The sequence below is a fragment of the Alosa pseudoharengus genome, unplaced genomic scaffold (genome assembly GCF_046254945.1).
Source record: "Alosa pseudoharengus isolate Yale_2024_CS ecotype anadromous, Long Island Sound unplaced genomic scaffold, YU_APseudo_1.1 YU_APseudo_1.1_scf_9, whole genome shotgun sequence".
NCBI classification, from domain to species: Eukaryota; Metazoa; Chordata; class Actinopteri; order Clupeiformes; family Clupeidae; genus Alosa; species Alosa pseudoharengus.
This window is the reverse complement of record NW_027468881.1, coordinates 17,163,936-17,185,833: the sequence shown is the minus strand read 5'-3', so window position 1 is coordinate 17,185,833 and position 21,898 is coordinate 17,163,936. Positions and strand designations below refer to the sequence as shown.

General features: G+C 42.8%; 1 protein-coding gene across 1 annotated transcript in view; it reads left to right on the top strand.

The window, feature by feature from the left end:
* kcnd1 (potassium voltage-gated channel, Shal-related subfamily, member 1) overlaps positions 1 to 17,768 on the top strand; it is a 39,156-nt gene extending 21,388 nt beyond the window's left edge. The window contains exons 2-6 of the mRNA XM_076276900.1: positions 9,837 to 9,999; positions 10,600 to 10,683; positions 15,319 to 15,414; positions 15,951 to 16,189; positions 16,657 to 17,768. Coding sequence (XP_076133015.1) covers positions 9,837 to 9,999; positions 10,600 to 10,683; positions 15,319 to 15,414; positions 15,951 to 16,189; positions 16,657 to 16,861 — 787 coding nt within the window. The 3' untranslated portion in view covers positions 16,862 to 17,768. The remainder of the gene's footprint in view (positions 1 to 9,836; positions 10,000 to 10,599; positions 10,684 to 15,318; positions 15,415 to 15,950; positions 16,190 to 16,656) is intronic.
* Positions 17,769 to 21,898: the final 4,130 nt, after the last annotated feature.

Sequence of the window (21,898 nt, the reverse complement as noted above, 5' to 3'; positions counted from 1 at the left end):
TGGTGTTAGCGCATAGCCATAGTTGCTGTTAAAATGCCTACTAGGCTAGCGCTGGGAATCTAAACACTTCAACACCGACATGTAGCCTAACCTGTTCAAAACTATTGCGTGTTATGGGTTAAGACATTAAATTTCTTGAAGCATTTGGGAACACACTGAATTAACTGGAAAGTAGAGTCCCTGTTAGATTAGCTTGCTTGCAAATGCCGTTGTCCATGACTTGGCAGTTTTATGGAAAGCGGTTTTAACATACCTTATGGCATCGGTTCCCAAACTTTTTTCCCCGCGGACCACCTTCTACACCCTGACTCGCGTACCCCCACCCTCCAACACATAAAAAAGTAACACATTCTATTGACGCATTCCAGGCATCGTGTTTAATTAGCCGCCCTACATAATAACAAAATCAAAATGTGCAACTGGTCTATGAGCTCTCACGCTAAAATGAAAAACCACACTAGAATGGTTAGATAGCATCTCACTGCAGACCAGGCACTGTGGCTTTGGGAAGTCTCCCAATCCACGTGAAGCCTAGGGCTATATGCCTCATCATCAGTGTTGGGAAGAATACTTTTAAAATGTAATCAGTTACAGAATACAGAATACATGCCCTAAAATGTAATTTGTAACGTATTCCGTTACATTACTCCATCTAAGTACCGTATTCTAAATACTTGGATTACATAAGCGCTGTTTTACATTTTATCAAGTGGGAAATCAAGCTGCTATTTCCGTTTGTAAGACCCACAGGCGATGTTAGCAAAAAACCCACAACTTAACCCTATCGGATAAACTGAAACATTATACATTTTGTTAATGCACAAGATCATCTCACAGAAATATTAGAATTTCAGTTCAAAAATCCCAGAAATTCATATGAGAAGGATTCTAAAAGTAACCCTTTAAAATGGCCAAAGTAACTGTATTCTGAATACCACTCATTGAAAATGTAACTGTAACTAAATACAGTTACTCATATTTTGTATTCTGAATACGTAATCCCGAATACATGTATTCAGTTACTTCCCAACACTGCTCATCATACTTTCGTTTTCTTCACGCAGTCTTTTCTGTCCTCCTGCGCTTCACCTCCACCTTCATTAGTCTGCTCCCCATCCCATCGTTACCTGTGTCCTGCTCTGTTTCTCTCGCTTCTTCTCTTCGATCGCTTTAATTAGGCCTTTTGGACAGTGTCTCTGTTTTTAGCCAGTTTTAGCTACCTAGCCTATACTTCAACAAAACTAACGCGCCATATATTCTGGCTGCCCGCAGGAAATCACGTGTATTGTGTGTAGCTTATTTTTTTTAATGAAGACATAGCCTATTATAGAGTTTACAAATGATTTCCTTTAATTTCACATTTCCATATTATTATAACCCGATTCAAAAGTATGTATTATTTATGAATTAATTAGATTATTAATTCATTAATCATTTTTAACTCCTTTCCGCCATTGCCCTTTTCATCTCGCGTACCCCCTAGTGGCAGCTCGCGTACCACAGTTTGGGAATCCCTGCCTTATGGCAAACCGCCTACACTGGATAAACTAGAAAGCAGAGCTTTAGCCTACCATTGTGTGTGCATGCATGGCAAGCTGTTTTAACATTTACATGTATTATTCATAGGAGCAATGAGATATTGATAGTAAATTGAATATAACAGTTCAATTTCATGTTCAAATTTGTCTTATCAATAATAAAAAAAGCAATTCATGCTTTAGACCATTTTAATTTAAAACATTTTAAAAACAAAGTACCGGTTCAGGCACTGTTTCGGCACCGGCACCGTTTTAAAAGTATCGATTTAGCACCAGTATCGGATAAAACCCAAATGATACCCAACCCTACACTAAGAACATGCAGCATCACTTGCTGTTAAGGTGTAGTATACTGAAGTATTTCAGCCTCTCTCTCTCTCTATCTCTCTCAGTTTTTCACTCATTCTACTCCCTCTGTCTTTATCACACACAGGCACAGACACTTTAGTTAACTAGGAGAGTGAGTGATCGGCCAGTTTACTGTCCAGTGTGAATCAGCAGTACAGGGTCCGAGGGTATCCTATTTGGTGCGGTCCGGTGCGGGGCAAGGGGGAGGCGAGGTCTCCGTGATGGGAATGCAGAGCTGCTCTGGGCCCTGTGATGGTGGGGTACTGAGGGCCGTAAATAAGGAGGTTATCTGCAGGAGACATGCCCTATCTCTCTCTCTCTCTCTCCCTCTCTTCGTTTCTCCCCTACATTAGGTGCACCCTTATCTCTCTGTTCAGTTGTCTCCTGCTTTCCTGCTTCTCCTGCTTTCTTATTCTCTCTCTCTCTCTTCTTCTCTTCTCATTCTCTCCCTCTCTAACATCTGACACCTCCATCTCCACAGCAGCCTTCCTCCTTGCAGGCTCCTCTAACACACACGTCCACTTCATTGATCGAACGCCCTCCACCCGATCCTGTTTGACTGCCCTCTTCTCATTCTCCTCTCTCTCACTCTCTCTTTCTCTCTCTCTCTCCCCCTCTCTATTTTTATGTTGACATTTCACAGTACCAGTTCTGAATGGCTTCAAAAGATATTCTTTTTTACTGTGGACACAATGGACCAATTACCCTTTGTCTTTTTTCCGTTTTGTAAATGTGCCTCAAATGTGCCTATCAGAATGCATTCTTGGCTGCCGTCCGCGATTCAAGTTGAACAGAGGGACAAAGTCATAAATCGCCAAGGTGATGTGAGATTACAGGGCATAATCACCCCGATTCCCAGCCACTGTGCAGGATGTGATAAATCACTATAGCCAAGACTCCATCGCCCAGCTTTGTCCATGATAGGACAACTGCCCTGGAGCCTATGGAGTTTACGTCATTAAAAGTCAGAGCCAAATTAATCATAATCTAATTAAAGTCACAATCGCAGCTCCCAGAGTCACTATATGCTTACACTATGGTACATTGTCTTATTTTGGGCCACTGCAGGCACTTCAGAGACATAACATTCCTATGTTTGCACTGTGTCAACACTTCCCACCTCCAACTTCAGTTGTGTTTCTGAAGTCATCCGTTGCGTGTAGCCCTGCATAATAACTTGTCCTGCTGCATGATGTTCCACTGAGTGAGCAGGTGTGCCCAGCAGCCGCGATGAACAACTGCTCTTGCTTAATTTCATTTCCGACAGTCGGCCGTTATTAAATCAGTAAATACCAGCCGCAATTAAATCACGGCAGGGCTGATTGTCGAGATTGACTTTTATAATACGATACTCGGCGTGTTAAGTGCCAGTGTGGTGATGCCAGCTAACCTGTCACCTACGAGAGGGAGAGTGAGTGTGTGTGTGTGTGTGTGTTTTTTTTTTGTGTGTGTGTGTGTGTGTGTGTCAAGCGCTTTATTGCAGCTGTCACCCTTAATCACACTTAGATTACCCAAAACGTCAATCTGCATCATGGAACTTGGAACAAATATGACAAGATTGCTGTTGGTTTTTCATTTTTTCCCCCTCTGTGTCTGTTGTTACAACCTACAGATGTACTGAAGCCGCATTAGAGAAGTCTAGTGTTTGGAGAAGACTTTACTGTCGTGTGTGATGTACCGAAGCAGTGTTAGAGTAGTGTAGTGTACTGTTGGGGCAATGCTGTCATGTATGATGGATAACTGGATCTTGCCCAGCATTAGATGCTCTCTAGGGCAGAAACATTGATATCTGATACAGAAAATAAATAAACAGAAAATGTGTACGCTTGCAGTCAGTATCCACACGGATATAGTGTGTGTGTGTGTGTGTGCGTGTGCGTGTGCGTGTGCGTGTGCGTGTGCGTGTGTGTGTGTGTGTGTGTGTGTGTGTGTGTGTGTGTGTATGAAGTGAGATGGGGACAGGGGACAGTTTGAGTGTTAAAAAGCAAAAGAGGCTTGAGAAAGAGGCTCTCTGATGGGAAGAGAGATGCTCACTGATCATTCTCCATGGGAGCTGAAATAGCAGCAACGCTCAGAAATCCATAAAGCAGCATTTTCCACTGCGTCTCCCACAAGTGCTCTCAGTTTTCACTCAGAGAGATGGAGAGAGAGAGAGAGAGAGAAAGAAGGAAGAAGAGAGGGGGAGACAGAGAGGGGTGGGAGGAGGAGGGAGAGAGAGAAAATGAAAGAAAGAATGCAGGTTAACCCTTCATTCTGAAGCCTCAAGGAAACCTAAAACATCCTGTCACAAGGACACAAAACTCACAGACACACGCCATTAGACATCAATTAGGTCCTGAATTGCTTATGGGATATATGCATGTATATCACTCAGATAGAGACTTTTGTGCTATTGTATTATATTTTGCATGTTTTGATTCTAAAGTGTGGTCTTTTTATAGTCTCAGAGAGAGAGAGAGAGAGAGAGAGAGAGAAAGGGTGTGTGAGTGTGTGAGTGTGTGTGTGTGTTTGTATGCTGTGTTTGTGTGTGGTGCAGAAACTCCACATCAGCAACTTTTACGAACGGGAGTTTACTGCTTTGTCTCATTTCTCTGTTCGCTCTCCATCTTCCACTCGATCTTCACCATGAACTGCTGACAAACCTCCTTGACCCCTTTCCGGACCAACATCTAGGCCAGGCTGCCTCTTGCACCTCCAGGGATATCTGTCTAAGGCTTTCTATTATGGGAAAATTAAAGGGATAGTATGTTCTTGGGACTAATGCTCTCTGATACGGAAGAATGAATGTGAAACAAAGGTATGTTTGTACATCTGCGTTTATCCTGCTTTGTTTGTAAGACTCGGGGACAACCATGTACCCTGATCTCCCTGTTAGCTGTGCTCCTATGGCTACTTCTTTCTGCACATCCAAAGGGAAATAGCTGTTGTACTTGCATATGGTATGTGCATGCAATGTTTCGATTCCTTACATAACATGTAATTTCTTCTCCCTTCAGTGGCTTCTTGCTCTTTTTTTTCTAATCTGATGTTAATTAACTTGAGATGCGTGCGCGGCATGGAAAAAAGAAGAGATTGTGATAATGACTGTCATTGTGCAAGCCCCATATCCGCTGGCTTGCTTATCTTGCTGCCCTGGGCCATCTGTAGAGTCCTTCTTTTCGATAATGAGGATGTCTTCCAATGCGGAACAAGATTAGGCTCTTGAGTTGATTGGTCCAGGGAATATAATGTCCCTAAGGGAATATTGAAAAAATGATAAATAGAAAGAGAGAAAGTAAGAAAGAAAAAAGATTGAGGGTGAGAGCACGAAACAGAACAATAAAAGACTATTCTGACATGACATCAGAGCGTATATTTTCTCCTTGTTATACTGTATGTGTGCTTCTTAAGAGCGTAGTTTGACTAGTACAGGCTGATCAGTGGCAAGGCCAGCAGGCATTTCTTAGAGAGTGGCACTTCAAAGGTAGACAGAGGTGGCAGAAGCACACCTGCTAGTGTAGTATGACAGGAACAAGCAGCCTTGCCAGGGGAGTTTTATTTGGTGTGCATGGTGGCGTGAGGGATCGCAGTGAGGATGATCACAAACATTTAATGTTTTGTCATCTTAATTGCACTGCAATCCAGTGACAGTGATGATGGAAACATATTAATAACAATGATAGTTATCCTAGTAATGGCTCTCAGGCAGGCTGGTAGCCCTCGAAGGTGACTAAACTCTGTGTACATTAGTCCAGTCTTTACCTTAGTCCTGGGGCTATTCCAAGCGTATGGTTTAGTGACAAACCTATGAATTGACTCGAAGACTGTGGTAAGCCTCCTGGTAGAAGAGTGTTAAGGCCTCATTTCCCAAGCAAAAGAAAGCCTTAGGACTCCACTCACCCACAAGTTAACTTACCCAAGTCTGTCACTATCTTTTTGTGGCAGAATGACTGCCATTACATGAGGTTCTATATGCTCACATCCTTATCTATTTTTCTCTGTTATGTTTTTTCCTCTGTTTTCGCATTGTCACATTGTCAAACTGTATTTACTGTCATGAGTTCTTTCATGTGATGACAGTAATGTAAAGAACACAGTGCCTTTTCTATAACTTCCACAAGGGGGTGCAAGAATTAGAGGAATGCATACAGCCATGGGATGGGGGCCATTACAAAAATGTTGACCACATGTAGAGTTTCTGCACTTACATAAGCAGGTTCAGTCTTAGCTAAGCACTGGGCACTGCTGTTGTCCATCCCACTCACCCAAGTAGATGTGAGAAAATGTCAAAGGGAGATGGTAGATAACCTCTCATTACAGCTGTGCAGCACGAAAAGCTTCCTAAGAGGACAGTGGGGAGAGTGGCTCTTCACAGGGTCACCAAGCACGGCACGAGATGTGAGGGAGGGACACACACACACACGCACACACACACACACTCACACACTCCTGACAGTCTAACAGCAGGCCCACTGTAGACTGGCCTGTCCCTCTACTGCTACACTAAACTAATTAGATAAACAACCTTTTTGTCAGCCCCGCTCCACTGAAGACACGGCCTTGCAGATTTGAGCAAAAACAGAGTTTCCAGCGCCTGTGAAGTATTTGCTTCTTTTAAGAATTACTAAGTGACTTTACAGGCAAACTGAATAAATGTGTCTCTATGGTCTGTTAAACGAGATGCACTTTCGATACTATGGTCCATTAAATTGTTTTTGTGCCTTGAGGCACACCATGTCCTATGGTGGTTGCCATATTGTTTACAAGCCCAAAAAAGCTCACAAGGTCACAAGCCCAAAAAAGTTGTGTCTTAACAATGTCTTTCACATTTCACATCCAAATAACTCAACACTCTGCAAAGCACTCATGTGGGTCATCAGCAATACAACTAGGGGGTTTACATCACACACACACAAACACACAAACACACACACACACACACACACACACTCACACACACACACACACAAACACACACATACACGCACATGCACACACACACACGCATACATTTATCACTTAAGGTAAATTCTATTCTACACTGAGGAAAACCCTATAGACATCTCTTGCCAGAAAAACAACCATGCACAGGGGTTGTTACAAATGCGTTGCAAATCACCCCTCTGACTGTCACTTGCTCATTTCTTTGAGCTGTGAGGTATGTTATGGAGTGTGCAGTTCAATATCTCAGTTGCCATATTGTCGGTGTGATTGTGTCTTACTATACAACTGGTTTAAGTGCTCAGGTTGAGGATTTTAAAAACCCAGAGCCTGAACCAGAGCTTAGTGTTTTTACCTAATTATCTCCTACTTTATCCATCTGTAGTCTGGATCACAGAATGAATATAAGCCCATTTAAGATCATGGATTCTCTTCTCGTGGTTAACAATGTCGTTTTTGTAGCTCTAATGGAGCTTCATTGAACTGGCTCACCACTGTTTTGCTCATAGGCTCGCCTCACCTCTGCTCCCCCCTCCTACGGTCCATTTTACAGCACCGTTGTGACGGAGCAGTTTGTACTTCGCAGACTCCGTCTCTGCGCCACCATTAAAAAAGCGCCCGCCACACCCAACTGCGGCTTTGCATCGTGTGTTCTGAGGAGGGGCGTTTTCCATGCGGCCGGAAATGCGTCTGTGATCGCGTGCGTTTCCAGAAAGATGTGAGGAGTTCTGAAAAAGGTCCTCAGTCTGGCTGACGAGCCATTAGCTGTCGTCCCGTCATCTGTAGAGTACTGCTCCTTTGTCTCTGCATGCAATTATCCCACACTGATCTCAACTGCTGAGCTGCCCAAGATAGAGTCAGTCCATCAGTGAATGCAAATTGATGCACTTCATCAAATCTGTGTGGGGCCTTTGTGCTTATTATTTTATTAGACACCATATTGGTTTTTAAATTGTTTTTACATCTTTCACTCCATAGTTTCTGTGGTCAGGGAAATCACAAAGTCAATGTTTTGTCTTTCCTCCCATCACCAGAAGAGCGCCATTGTGTCTTCCAGTGTTTCAAATGCGATTTTTAAAATAAAACCCATGGATGTCTGCAATACTAATCAGTTTGAATAAACAAACAAACGCAGTGTTTTTATTTTTTTTGTTTTTTTTACTGACAACCACCGGGAGTTAGTTTTCCAGTACTGTTCCCTGCAATGCACACCCAAGTACTGTATGCATTTGAATGTGGCTTTGCTGTTGGTTTCATCACTCTCCACATTGTTTGTCAGCGTCTCCAAGTGCTGACAGGGCTGCAGTGGCCACCGATACAGTAGGGGCCTCTATAGAGGCTGAACACAAAAGGTTGCATCAATGCAAATAGCCCTTGAACTGTCTTGGCTTAACCAGACCACTGACAGGAAAGCCCCTAGGTAGTCATAGTTAGGTTCATGCCATGGGCTTAGTTTGCCCACTGTTTGTCATGACCAGTTGGCCTTTCTATGGCTTCTGCAGCACAACAAGGTTTAACATAGCCCTGTCATACTTGTATTTCTTGTATATGACTAAGGTTTGTTTGGTTTGATACATCTGCATTTGTTATGACATATACTGTATATATTATCTATGGAGAAAAAAAAAGATTGTATATTTTTGCACTTGCCTTTCATGTCATTGATTGATTATGAGACTCTGGCACTTGATGACTAGTAAATTACATCAGGTCACCACCAATGTCCACAGGGCAGTTTAATTATGTACTGCCCCCCTTGTAAGTCACTTTGGATGAAAACATCTGCCAAATGAATAAGCATAATGGTAAATCTAAATGGAAGGTCCTGTTGCAGTGCTGTGCTCCCTGGGCTGATGGAACATTCTAGAACATTGGCCCAAGGATGAATGACTGCCAATCAGGGGCCAATTGGCGTCCCCCCTCTCGTCTGCATGGCTAAGATGAATGTGGGGAATTTCAGTTCTGCTACACCTGCCTGGCTTGAGAGCGGCTTCACTTTTCCTCTCCCTCGCCTCGGCTTGCCTCGCGCCCGGCCTCCGCTGCATGATTTATGAATCACATCAAAACACTGACTAGCTAGTGAATGAGCAAGGCCGCCTTAGTCTGTCGCAAGCCAGCAGGGGAGCATTGGAAATGCGGCCTCTTTGAGAGACAGACAGAAGGTGGGACAGAATATGTATTTGAGTGGGTGGTCTGAAGCAAAATGCTGTGTATGTATTGTGTTTTTCCCCTGTAAGTGTGTGTGTGTGTGTGTGTGTGTGAAGTGAGGGTGGGTGCCTGCCCACTCGTATAAAATTAGTTTCTCCGAGACAGAGAGATTGAGAGACGGCTGTAATAGTTTAATTGCTTTTGAGTGAATATTTCTTTGCCATTGGAGCCATTAGGCACAATGCTTAATGAGATGTGGAGATGGTTTGAAATCTATTAAAAAGATGAGCTTTGAATTCCTGCAGATGCAGGCATCAACACAACCCTCTCCAGTGTGCTCTCACTAATGCACCCAAATAGAGCTGGGTTCATGTGAGTGGACCTTTAAATCAACACACACATTTCTAGAGTGGCTGAGATTAAATGGATGAATGTACACAGGATATTTGCCTGGACATAAAGAATGCAACAATAACAACTGTAACAGGTTTAGGACTATTTGAAGCTTATATTGAGATTGTACTTATGGTTTTGCATTATATTAAGAGCCTACTTATAATTTTCCATCAACATATACGTCATAGGTTCAGTAGTGCTTGTAGCTTCAGTCACAGATCGTTGACTACTCCTATCATCAGTTAAAATTTAGTGTTTCCATGAGTCTTCTCTACCATTATGACCATTATGTGGCAATTTAGTTGCAGTATCAAATTGGCTCCTCCATTACACACTGACAAATCGAAGCGTCATCTACTATGTTATGATCATGAGTTCAGTGGTCAGACTGCAAGAACCTGTGATAATCTCACTCCTATTGGACACTGTGGTAAAAAATCTTCATGATGGTATGGTATGCATTATTGTTGGTGTTTGTGTTTGCAGGTATGGAGACATGGTGCCCAATACCATTGCGGGGAAGATCTTTGGCTCCATCTGCTCTCTCAGCGGAGTGCTGGTGATCGCTCTGCCAGTGCCGGTCATCGTGTCCAACTTCAGTCGCATCTACCATCAGAACCAGCGGGCCGACAAGATGCGGGCCCAGCAGGTACAATGGATAGCAGAGAGAGTGGAACACCTCTGTTGTTATTGTTGTTTTTTTGCTATGTTTTTCTCATTCTTCTCTCTTCTTCTTGTTCTCTCTCTCTCTCTCTCTCATTCTCCCACTCCCACCCTTGATGCTCCACTGGGAGCAGAGGGCATCAGGAGCTCTAAAGTGGATGTGGTTTTCGTCCGTCCTCTCCCTCACATAGTCAAAGTTTTAATAATGCATATTTTTCGGGAGTGTTCTCCTCTTTCCTCTTTCCTGTCTCTTCAGTCCATCCTCTGTGTCATGACTCGACCGTATTTATGCCCTGTCTGACACAGCCTCTCCCCATTTTACTGTGTAATAATGTCCACAGATGTTTCTCTTCCTTTGATTTAGTGTAATTTAAGGAGAATAAACATTGTGATGAGCTATCATTTGCTACTTAGCCACAAATGACTGGATCATCTCTTTATGAGACAACGGTTACTTTCAGGAGCAGTGAGAGAAATAAGGCTGTCGTGAAAGGGAGGTTTATATTCTCTGGGTGCTGCATTTCGGGTTATGTGTGGAACAAGTGCTGACACAGTAATTTCAGCTGTGTTCTTCTCTATTTTTCAGAAAGTGCGGATGGCCAGGATCCGCCTGGCAAAGAAAGGGACCACCAATGCATTTCTGCAGTATAAAGACGACGGAGGGTTGCAGGTAGGAATAGATAACATGACTGGTGATAAAAGTACAGATATCTGGAATGAGCTCTCTGAACACATGGGTTGTTGGCATTCAACATACACACGTCGCTAACTATGCACTTTCATGCACTTGAATTAACAACCGTTAAATGCATGTACGCTCGGGCGCGAAGGCACAAATAGAGTCCTGAGTCCTGCTTGGAGGTGAGCTGAGTCTCTGGTGAGGCAAATGAGAGGTACATTCTCTGGAGAATCATTCTGGATCTTTCTCCCACATGTCAGGTGAGTGGGATCAGGCGGCTCAAAGACTTCATTTTGTTATGCTGAGAGGAGAGAATAGAAGCTGGGGTCCACGAGGCATTGGTCCATTTCCCAGAAGTCCCGGGCTGATGAGATGGTGTCGTTAAGTGTGCTCCCAGCTGTAGTATGCTGGGAGGAATGCCTATGCTTTACTGCACCTGGGAGGGAAGTAGACAGTCATGCGTCTTGCCTCCTCACCCCATGTCTGACAACACCCTCTCCTTCCCTTCAGTTTCCTTGTGAGATTCTGTTGTTTATGTTTTACATTAATAAATAGGTGGTTTGACTCCGCCATGAAGGCTTTTTTTATTGCATTTTTATAGTTGAAATTGTGACTGTAACCAGAGAGAATTTATTGAAGGATCGAAAGGGATATTCTCTGACAGTGTGGCTGTCTGAAAGGAACTTTAAATAGCCAAATGTCACATTGCCGGTCATCAATAATTCATTACCAGAGCCTGCTCAATTAGACCAATCTGAAGGAGCGCCATGGCTTTTGAAGTGTTCACTGTTCAGAATAAAACTTTTTTTTTTTCTAAGTTATTGTAGCCCAGCCAAAAGTGCTAGAGGACACTTCATTCCCCTCCAAAACACCTCAGTGGGATACCGTCCACGGTGTAGAATTTTGCGCTATCCTCAGATTGCTGGTAAGCTATCGAACGGAGGAAGCTAAACGGCGTCCTCTGGCCATGACCCTTGGCTGCGTGTCGCTGCTGTGCGGAGACAGAGGGAGTAATTGGGAGTTGGTCGGACGTCGGGGTCAGGATCCCAGCGCCTCGGATCCGACGGCTTGCAGCCGGGTGGGAGGTGGGAGGCTGATGGGTAATTGTAGCGGTGGGAGGCTAATGACGTTAGGAGAGCGTGACATCATGTAAAATGCACCCGACCGCTGGTTTCTCCCTCCTCATGCTGAGCTGCTGCTGTTGTCTCCCTAAGTTTTAGTCGATGTCATTATGTCTCTCATGGGGCTGCTCACTCCATCTCCACATGAGAGAAGACTCATGGCCAGAGCAGAGTCAACAAGAGGATGCTGTTTAGCTTGATTTGGTTCACTCCATATGCACTGGCCTCAAAGGCCTTGGTCCTGTACAAGTGCCTCTGCTTTGCAAGCTACTGTACATTTTGTTTTGTTTTTTATCCTAAATTACTTTATTGAAGGCAAAGCACACAACTGAATCCCTGACTGGATTCTTTGACTTACTCGAATCCTCCTGTTTTACAATAAGACTGTTGAGAAACGCATGTTTTAATGTTTAGTTTTGTTCTCTTCTCCTGTTCTTCCCTCCATTTGTCATACATTGCTTACAACTTGAGTCTTTGACTTTGGTCCTTACTTCGGTCTGTCTTATTATTATTATCTGTTATTAGGTAAAATAACTGCGCTCCTTACCAGATGGATTAAGGCATACCCACATTCTCACAAACACATTTACGACTTAATAATCCCTTCAACACAGGAGAGAAGAGCTGATCTCACATCCCATGCACCAAATGAGAAGGTTGCGGTGCAGACAAACAGGCAGAGAAAGAGAGAGACAGAGAGAGAGACAGAGACAGAGAGAGAGACAGAGACAGAGAGAGAGAGAGAGACAGAGAAAGTGTGAGAGAGAGAGAGAGATTGAAATATCATATTTGCTAATGCGCAAAGTTGAGTTCTGAGGAATCCTTATTCTGTTTCTTCTCAGCAGCTGAAAGCCCACTATAATCCAATATTTACAATCCCAGTGTGGGGGTTGAGGGGGGGGGGGGTGCGGATCTATAAACCCATTACTAACAGGGTAGTGGTGCTATTTATAAACCTGGAGTCTTCCTCTCTGCCCCCCCCCCTTCTGTTCTCCTCTCGAGTCTGCAACAGTTTTGTATTTTCCAGGTGCCTCACTTATTTCCGCCCTGCACTCTCTGATGTGCAGTTTTTTACCCCTGTCTTGAAAAGCATGCCCCAGGTGTACAGTACGCTTGTGACTAGAGGTGGCTGCCTGGGATGATGGACGCCCTGTTGCTGTTCTCAGCTGGGTGGATGAATGCTGTGTTGTAGGTTACTATGCTGCACATTTGGCCCCTGTGTGTGTGTGTGTGTGTGTGTGTGTGTGTGTGTGCGTGCATATGCATGGGTACAGATAGATGGATGTAATGCTCCACACCTGGCTACTGTCCACTCTTTCCTCATTAAAAGAAAAAAAAGGATATTATCCCTCTGCTCCAGCAGGCGGTGTCTGTGGAGCATGCTCTTTGTCACTTGCCTTGCGTGCTGCTGATGTACTGCTGAGGACACTACACGGCCACCACGTGTCTGCAAGGCCACGGGGAAAGATCAATCCTGGGGAGGTTAATTTCCAGACCATGCCACCATGACCCCTTGACCTACAGTATAACGCAGAAACGGGACCTGCATGTGCAGCTTTATGAATGTTTTTGTAGAGTGGGTCTCAATGAGATGAGATTGCAATCAATCAAATGGTAGCCCTCCTGAGATGTGCATGGACCAGTTGCTAGTAGTACGTATATGCAATATTTACTGCACTGTAAGTGCGCACATATTATATAAGAATACTGTTTTGTAGTCATGAAATACTTTTTTAAAAAAGTCCTCCAATCTATCACAGCTATCTTTTGCAGCATATTTCTATTTGTGGCCCTTTTCTTCCTCTGCTTCAGCTGTGCATAAAGCACCAACGAGAATAAAGCTCTGAAGGTTAAAGTGTCATATTAATTTATGCATGCAGTGATCACATCTCATCATGTACTGTAATATCAGAGATGGTAGGTGTACTGATTGTAAGAATAAAGATACAAAATCAGGTTAGCCATTATCCTATGTTCTTCAATCAAGTCTATCAATCGACAAGACAAACTGGACATGGCTGGTACATAAAAGGCACGACATTGGTGTGATTCCATTATCTCCTACACAATAAAACCCAGAGTCAAGATTCAATCACCTCCTGATCTCATTGAACATGCGTTTGGTGTTAATCATCGGGAGCCTGTGATCCAGGGACTTGGTCTCTAGCCTCTGCAGAGAAAATTGTGTCGTTAATGTGACAGCTGTATCAGCAGACCTGAACACTGGAGCTCAGCCTGTGATTGATGGGTAAAAGCCTGAGGATCTACTGCAGGACAAGTAATCTCCCTCTCTTTTATCAAGCTCCATCCGTTCCAACTTGTGCCAAACAACCGCAGTAATTCCCGACATGGATTTGATTGCACTGTTAAATCATGCTGTTGTTGCAGGTATACAAAAATCTCCCATATGTGTATTCTGTGTATACTATGCAGTTGAGTCACATGACATGTGGGTTTTACTTCTTACATGGACACATCTACTACTGTCTGCTTGTGAATAGATGTTAAACCAACGGCTATAAAGCTTTCATTTTGTATGATAATATTTGAAAAACTAACATTTTATTTTGCTATGGCCTTTCACAGATAGGGAATCATACCTATGCATTGACATAGAGAATGACTTTGAATTTCAAGTCTAACTCAATCATGGATGATGTTATCAGACATATCTGAGTGAGATCTGACAAATGTCCTTTTTTGCGGATCTTGCATTTTCCTACAAGCCAGCACAACAGGGCTGTTTTTGACCTTTTTAAGCCTCTTTCAAAATAGCCGTTCTCCGTCTTAAAGATAAGATCACTGGAATTGAAGTGACTTTGACAGGATGCACCCTGTCTATGGCAATACTTCTGATAAACCACCTTTACCTGAAAAAACATCAGTCTGCTCTGAGATGGTATCGGCAAACTTCCAACAATTAGTTTTTGCCAATGTCGAATAGGACACTTGTCCTCTAAGACTGAATTGTGGTCTGAATAAAGGTCCTTTTCACCGAGGGGTTAAAACTTCCACTAGATGCCAGAGGAAACAATGCAATGGGTCGGCCACCCTCTGTTGTCCATTTGGACACTGAAAAGCTTTAGAGTGATAATAGACTCTTCATGTTTCCCCTGGCCCCTATGTGAAGGGAAAGTGCATTAGGTTTCTATGTTGATCAAACAGATATGTCAAGAATTTTAAATGGCTATTTAGTGTTCCATAAACCTTTAAAGACACACAAATACCCACAAAAAACCCCCAACTGTTGGAATTTGTGCAGCTACTTAGCAGAATGCTAAAATGCAGATTACACAGCAGCACATACTTCAAGCAGGACTGTTCATTTTGAACTTGCTACAGTATAGCTATATTTTGGACTTACCAAAAAGCACTAGTCCACTATCAAGACATCAATCTGCACATGTGAATAATGTCTGATGGGACTGATCTTTTTCTCCTGGGCGAGTGAGCTTTGCCCTGTGTGTCTGAAATGTTTTTCTTTTCCCCTTTTGTTTTCTTGCAGGATCATGACAGTGACAGCACTGCTTTGTGTGTGAAAAACAGATCCGCCTTTGAACACCAACATCACCACCTCTTGCACTGCCTGGAGAAAACCACGGTGAGTTTTACTGTTGCCATTACCCTGTGTCATGTTCAAAAGGTCAGCAATCAACCATTGTGCCACTTACAGGATTTTGCTTTGAAAAATTCCTCCTCATAAGCTGCTGTGTGAGGCAGGCTGCATAACTGCCTGAAGGTAACACAGATTAATGTCTTAGCATGGCATATGGACGACACCGAGAAGAGGCAGGCAGGATACAGCGGTAGGATCCAGTCAGCATCTGAACAGCCGAACACAGCGAATCCCTGTCTTAACCTTAAAACCTTCAGTTTTCGATGCTCAGTGCTAGATGCTAATTTTGGAATTTTGGGATTGCATAGTGCAACAACTCCAAGGTTGCTACTAAATGTACATGCAGAGCGAATTCAAATTTGCCAAAGGTTTGTCTGGATTCTCTTAGGCTACACCATTCTCCCAACTGCAAGTTAGTTTACCATCAAAATAATTTTAAAGCTGTTATATTAATGTAAAAACATTGCATCGAATGCCTTGAAATATAATTTAAAATACAGTGAGATCGCTCTTCTTTTCAGAATCATGAGTTCACAGATGAGCTGACCTACAGCGAGGTGTGCATGACCGAGTCCGTGGGCTACCGCACCAGCCGCAGCACTTCCCTTTCCAGCCACCAGGGCGGCTCTAGCTCCTGTTGCCCGCGGCGGGCCAAGCGCAGGGCCATACGGCTGGCCAACTCCACCGTTTCAGTCAGCCGTGGCAGCATGCAGGAACTGGACACCCTCCAGGTGCATAAGACCTCAGTGGCACCTCAGAGGTACGGCTTAATCTCACTCTTAATTTCAACATACATGTTGGTCCCGCTTTTTTATTACAGTATCGGCAATAGTTACCAGTTACTCTCTCTTTGCAATTCCTTCACCACTTAGTTCACCACTTAAATTCAATAAGAGCCTTCTCCAGTTTACATGACATCTGAAGGTGTGAGGAGTTGGATTTGGTACCATAATGTCAGATGTATGTCCCATAAAATATTACGCCCAGATAGATTTGCCTTCTTTTAATTTAAATAATTGGGTGTTATTGTGTGACTGGGTCACAGGCTAGGTTTTATGGACGTGCATTAAGGGAATTCAATAGAGTTTATGAAGTAGTAATATTAGTGTAATGTCGTTTTTGTTTCCTTGTTTTGGACTAGAGTCACAAAGCACCCCCTCTCTTCCTCCACTTTTTCTGTCTGTCTCTCCCGCTCTCTGTCTGTCTCTCTGCCATTCTTTTGAGCAGTCGCTCCAGTCTCAATGCCCGGACGGAAGACCTGAAGTTGAACTGTGATGACCGAGATTTCACGGCGGCCATCATCAGTATCCCGACACCCCCAGCCAACACCCCGGACGAAAGCCTCCCGCCGTCGCCCGCCATCCCTGGCATCCTGCGCAACTCACGCTCGGGCACATTCCCCCACGACGCCGTCAAGATCTCCTCCTTATAACCTTCCCTCAAGCACACAGGCTCTCCTTCCCACTGCACAACGGAAGGAAGAGAGAGTCAGAGAAAGAGACTGAGAGAGAGACACACAGAGAGAGAGAGACAGAGAGAAGAGAAAGAGTGAAAGAGAGCTCATTCTAGAACATGTGACAAAGAACTTTTGAGGAGCTTTTACAAAAAAAAAAGAAACGAAGACATACCTTTTCAAAACACCTGGCCTCATCCCTATTCCAAACCCAAGTTTGTATTGAGTGTTGGGGTTGTTGCAGGGGGGGGGCAGGGAGAAGAGTAAAGTTGGATGGACCAGTTTTGAGCTCTAAAGACCAGAGGGATGATGAGTGTATACGGAGCAGCTGGAGCAGAGGCACGTATGTCTGCCACCTCGACCCCTGAGGCACTAGCTGCTGCGAGAGGCCATTGGGTGGTTTTGTTTTTTGGTGAATGGATGGTAAAGAAGTGATAAAATGGTAACAGAACCTCACAAGCCTTTGGACTATAGTAGATGGCACGTACAGTATGGTCAGCAACAAAAAAAAAATGTACATTTCACAAACAGAAGTTCATCGCAACAACTTTAATATATGCAACATTAGACAACCAGGAAAAGTACATATACATTTAATGTGTGTTCATTTGCAGGGAGAGATTATACAGATTCTAAGCAGAAATACAAAGCTATATTACTATATCAATATGTCTTTAAAGAGAGTAATATGAATACCTTATTGTGCTATAGATTTGTTGTCACAGACCTTGGAGGTTAAAGGGAGTATCAGCTAGTGGTATATATATGTAACATATTTTGTACCATACCTCTCAAAATCACATGCATCTTCGAATCCTACCAAAAAATGTCAGTTTTCTGACTAACCTAATACCAACAGTGCATGTTGTTGCCGTAGATGGCTGAGAACCAAGCTTTGGAGAGGTTGTTCTCACCTATTTTTGCATGGAACCTACTCCCTTTTCTTTATTTTGTTTGTGTTGATCTTTTCATTTTTGCTGATTATCAGTGAATTCAACATTTATAGACTAATAATAATTTTTTAAAAGTGCTGCACCAGAAGTGTACAAATAAAAATGAAATGAAAAAATATATGAAATTTAAAATAATAATAATAATAAAAAAACAAAGATTCAGGCATGTTCTTTGCAAAAATGCTTTGGTTGGATGAGTATGGTTGTGCAGTCCGTGCGTGCGTGTTGGAGTTGGAGTTGGAGAGGGCTTGTGTTAACGGATCACAAATATGCATGGATACCGTTGTAGGTATTGTAGGTATGTTCAGGCAGTCCCTTGAGAAAATCTGAAGCCATTGTGAATGGAATTCGTAGGGAAGGTCACAGGTGTAGGGGTGGGGTGGGGTCAGACCTTTAGCTTTCGGTTAAGACTGCATTCATTGTCTTACTGTAAGGGTTTGGATGGGATCTTAAGTTTGTTTTGGCTGAAACAGGTTGAGCTTTATTTCAGTTGTCCATGTATTTTTCTCTATTATGTTTTAACATTTGTTAATCATGTGATTCATGCGCCAAACATGCTAAGGTGTCGATGCTATGGACCATTCTGACTGAATATGTTTTAGTACTTACATATCACCACTTCTTTTCAAGGACATATTTTCTGTGTATTAACATACAGTAACGGATGTTGGCAATAAATAGTGTAATTATTTTACTAAAACATAAATGCATATTATAATTAATTTTTAAAACTGAAAAGAGTACTTGCACTTGACTGTGATGACAAATGTATTTGTTACTCTGTTTACAGCAACTGTTCCAAAGTTATTTTTATGTTGAATCATCCATCGATGAGTGGGTTGGCTACTGTGAATGAGAGCTGGGACAGACACCTGCACTGCTGACAGGAGAGCATTGTTGAATTAGTTTGTGTGTAGGAGGATGAGTGAGGAGAGTTCGATATGAAAAGCACAGAGGTGTATAGTATTCTATTCCACAAATAAAGTGCGCAGAATTCAGAGACCGGTGTTGGCTTTCCTTTCCCTTTTTGGCAGAGAAAACACCAGAAACTACGGAAGATGTAAACATAACACTTTGGACCAGCTTACAGTCATGCATTCTCAATTTCCATTTGACAATGAAACAAATTCAGTGAATACGGATAGATTGCATGTATAGGACATTGTGCATGTTCTATATTTCTATAGGGGTGTTGGAACAATTCAAGCTTAGAATTGAGTTCTCAGTTCTCACTATGGGTAGCCTAGAAATCTAGACGCACCCTAGCGACGGCAAATTAATTTGCTCAGCCTGTACGTCTAGTATCGAACCATAGGAATTTCTATTGGCTTAACACCGTGGATGTTCTCCAATCACAGCGCTCTATTTCGTTAGAGAGTCTTAAGGCGGGCTTAACAGGATAACGACAGTCCATTGACGGTGAACAACAAGGAAGGTGGCTATGGCGAACGAAGAGCGGTTGTTTGAATCGGCGTTGGCGTCAACTTTGGAGGAGTTGGACTTGTGCTTCTCTGCACATTGAGCAACACAATGCACTTAAGTCATTCCTTTCTAAGAAGGATGTGTTTGCCGTTTTGCCTACCGGATACGGATATGGTCGTAGCGCTGGCCTATTGCATGCCTAGGCAGTTTGAAAGACAATTCTCTGCCCGCCCCTTGGATTAAGCGAGGTGAATGATTCGATGCCAGACTATACATCTCAATGATATAGGATGGCCCCGCCAGGCTACACTATGGGAGTAAATCTCTTGCAATAAGCCATCATGACCTGTTTCATCAGAGTGTGCTTTTGTACAGCAGTGATGCACAATTAATAAATCCGACATGTGCATTCTTAATTCAAGGCTTCATCACTCTTGTTTGTCTTCTAACAGATCAGTCACATACTGAAGAAATCCACACTCTCATCCGAACACAACGCCAGATGAAGTTGCTATGAGATTTAAAAACCTATCCCAGCCAATTTAAATACAAGTTGACTGAAAGTATTCCTAATCATTCTCTCACCTGCTTACTCAAGTGATTTTTTGTCTGTCATCCCTTTAGTCATTTCTATCACTTGTTTATTTTACTCCGAGCACTCGCAATCGAGAATGAAAATGCACCAGGGAGGAGAGAAGACTTAGCCAAGCGCCTCCTTAATCCTCTCTAGAACACGGCATGCCAGAATTGCCTCGAAGATCTTCAAAAATCCTTTGGATGTGTGTCATAATCTCTGAAATAATGCTGTGTGACATATGTATGTGCTAAAATGCCATCTCAGCCTACCCTCTCCCACGGGCCTTCCTGGTCTACCTGGGAGGAAGGAGCTGTATTTGCATAGAAAAACAAAGGCTTAACTCTGTAGAAAGCCTTTTAAACTTTAAACAGGATATTTCTGTTTGGTTCTGTAAGCTTTTTCAAATCATGTAAATGTATAATTAAGTTAAAAATATACATTTCAAAATGGTCAAAAGGACTGTTGTGGCTGTTTTAGTGTTAAAGCAACACAATGCAAGAATCGGTATATTTGTGTGTCTCTTGGCGACAATTCCAAACATACCCATTTGGTGCTATGGTAGTGCCTACTAGTGTTGAAATGGGCCACACAGTTATTGTACATAGTGCAATAATCAAGAACTACGTACTGTAGATATAGTGTTGCTTTAAAACAACCAAACTTCTGCTTATGGCCAAATCAAAAACTAAAAAAACAAATAACACTCATGGGTTGTAATGAAATTCCACTTCCATGACTAGAAAAGAGAAAAAGTTGTCTTGAGGTAGTCAGAACAGAAGTCACATGAGCTAATGTGTATTTTTGAATGGAACCCTTTTATGCTGAGTTAACCATTAAACCGATAAACTCTGGCAAGAGTTATCAGTGTGTTTTTAAACATTATTGTGCAGTGTCTTGTTGTCGTGTATGTGTGTGTGTGTGTGTGTGTGTGTGTGTGTGTGTGTGTGTGTGTGTGTGTGTGTGTGTGTGTGTGTGTGTGTGTGGCACGCCCAGGTATTCCACGAGCCCAATAGCTTTGTTATTGCAGTTGGCATGAAGACATGGGGCTCTTCTCTAGGTTTATACCTTCTCTGAGTTAACTTACTGGCTTGTTGCTAATACACATTCTTATACCCAGGACATTTAACCAAATTAAACAAAAGTAACAAAAATAACTCATGTGTCAGTATTTCACCTACATTTATGACATTTTCTTTTGACTCGAGGTTATCTAGTCTATAAATGCACAATAGCATAACATAGTTCTGTTCATAGTTCTGCTACTAGATTTAGTAGCATAACATAGTTCTGTAATACAGTAATTTGTTTATTAATCCCTGATTAATTCATCTTATACTGAAGGATACCTTTTGATATTAATTAGCAAAATCACATGATTGTTTTAAGACCACTTCTTATCTTTCAACCATTCCTCTTTAATGTATTCCTTTGCTAGGCTACCACAGTTTGTTATGTTACCCAGCATGTTGGGAGTAGCACATCCTGACCACCAGGGGGAGTTCATTGCACTGTGGTTACACAGCAGTCTTGGGGAAACTCACAAAACAGGCGAGTGCTGGTACTGAGCTCAGCCAGAGACATGCCCTGGGCCATCTAATGCCAGCCCGGATCTACCGTTCACCATCATTTTTAGGATAAAAAAAAATGGCATATGGGATACGGAAAAATATGGAATTTATTTTTGAATCTTTAAATCAAATGCAAAGTTGTGCAACCACAAATAGGTTTTTACTTTAACAATTTAGGCCTACTGCTGGCTTGTCCTTCGGCACCTGTCCATTTCTGGATCCTGAGAATCCTCTACCCCCACAGATGGCCCTCCCATTACACATGTTTGCCGCCACATATTTCGCTCTTACAGCACCCCTGGGAGTGGGACTGCACTAATATTTTCCACTGCAGGCTATTCCTGGGTGTACGTGTACTTGTGAAACACAGCAGGCCCTTGTGTGTATACTACCGCTGAGAGACATACAGTATGAATGGGGATGAACAGAAATTAACAACGTGTGTGCTGTCACGTTTGTGAATTTGTGAATTCATAAGATGGCTGTTTAAAAAAAA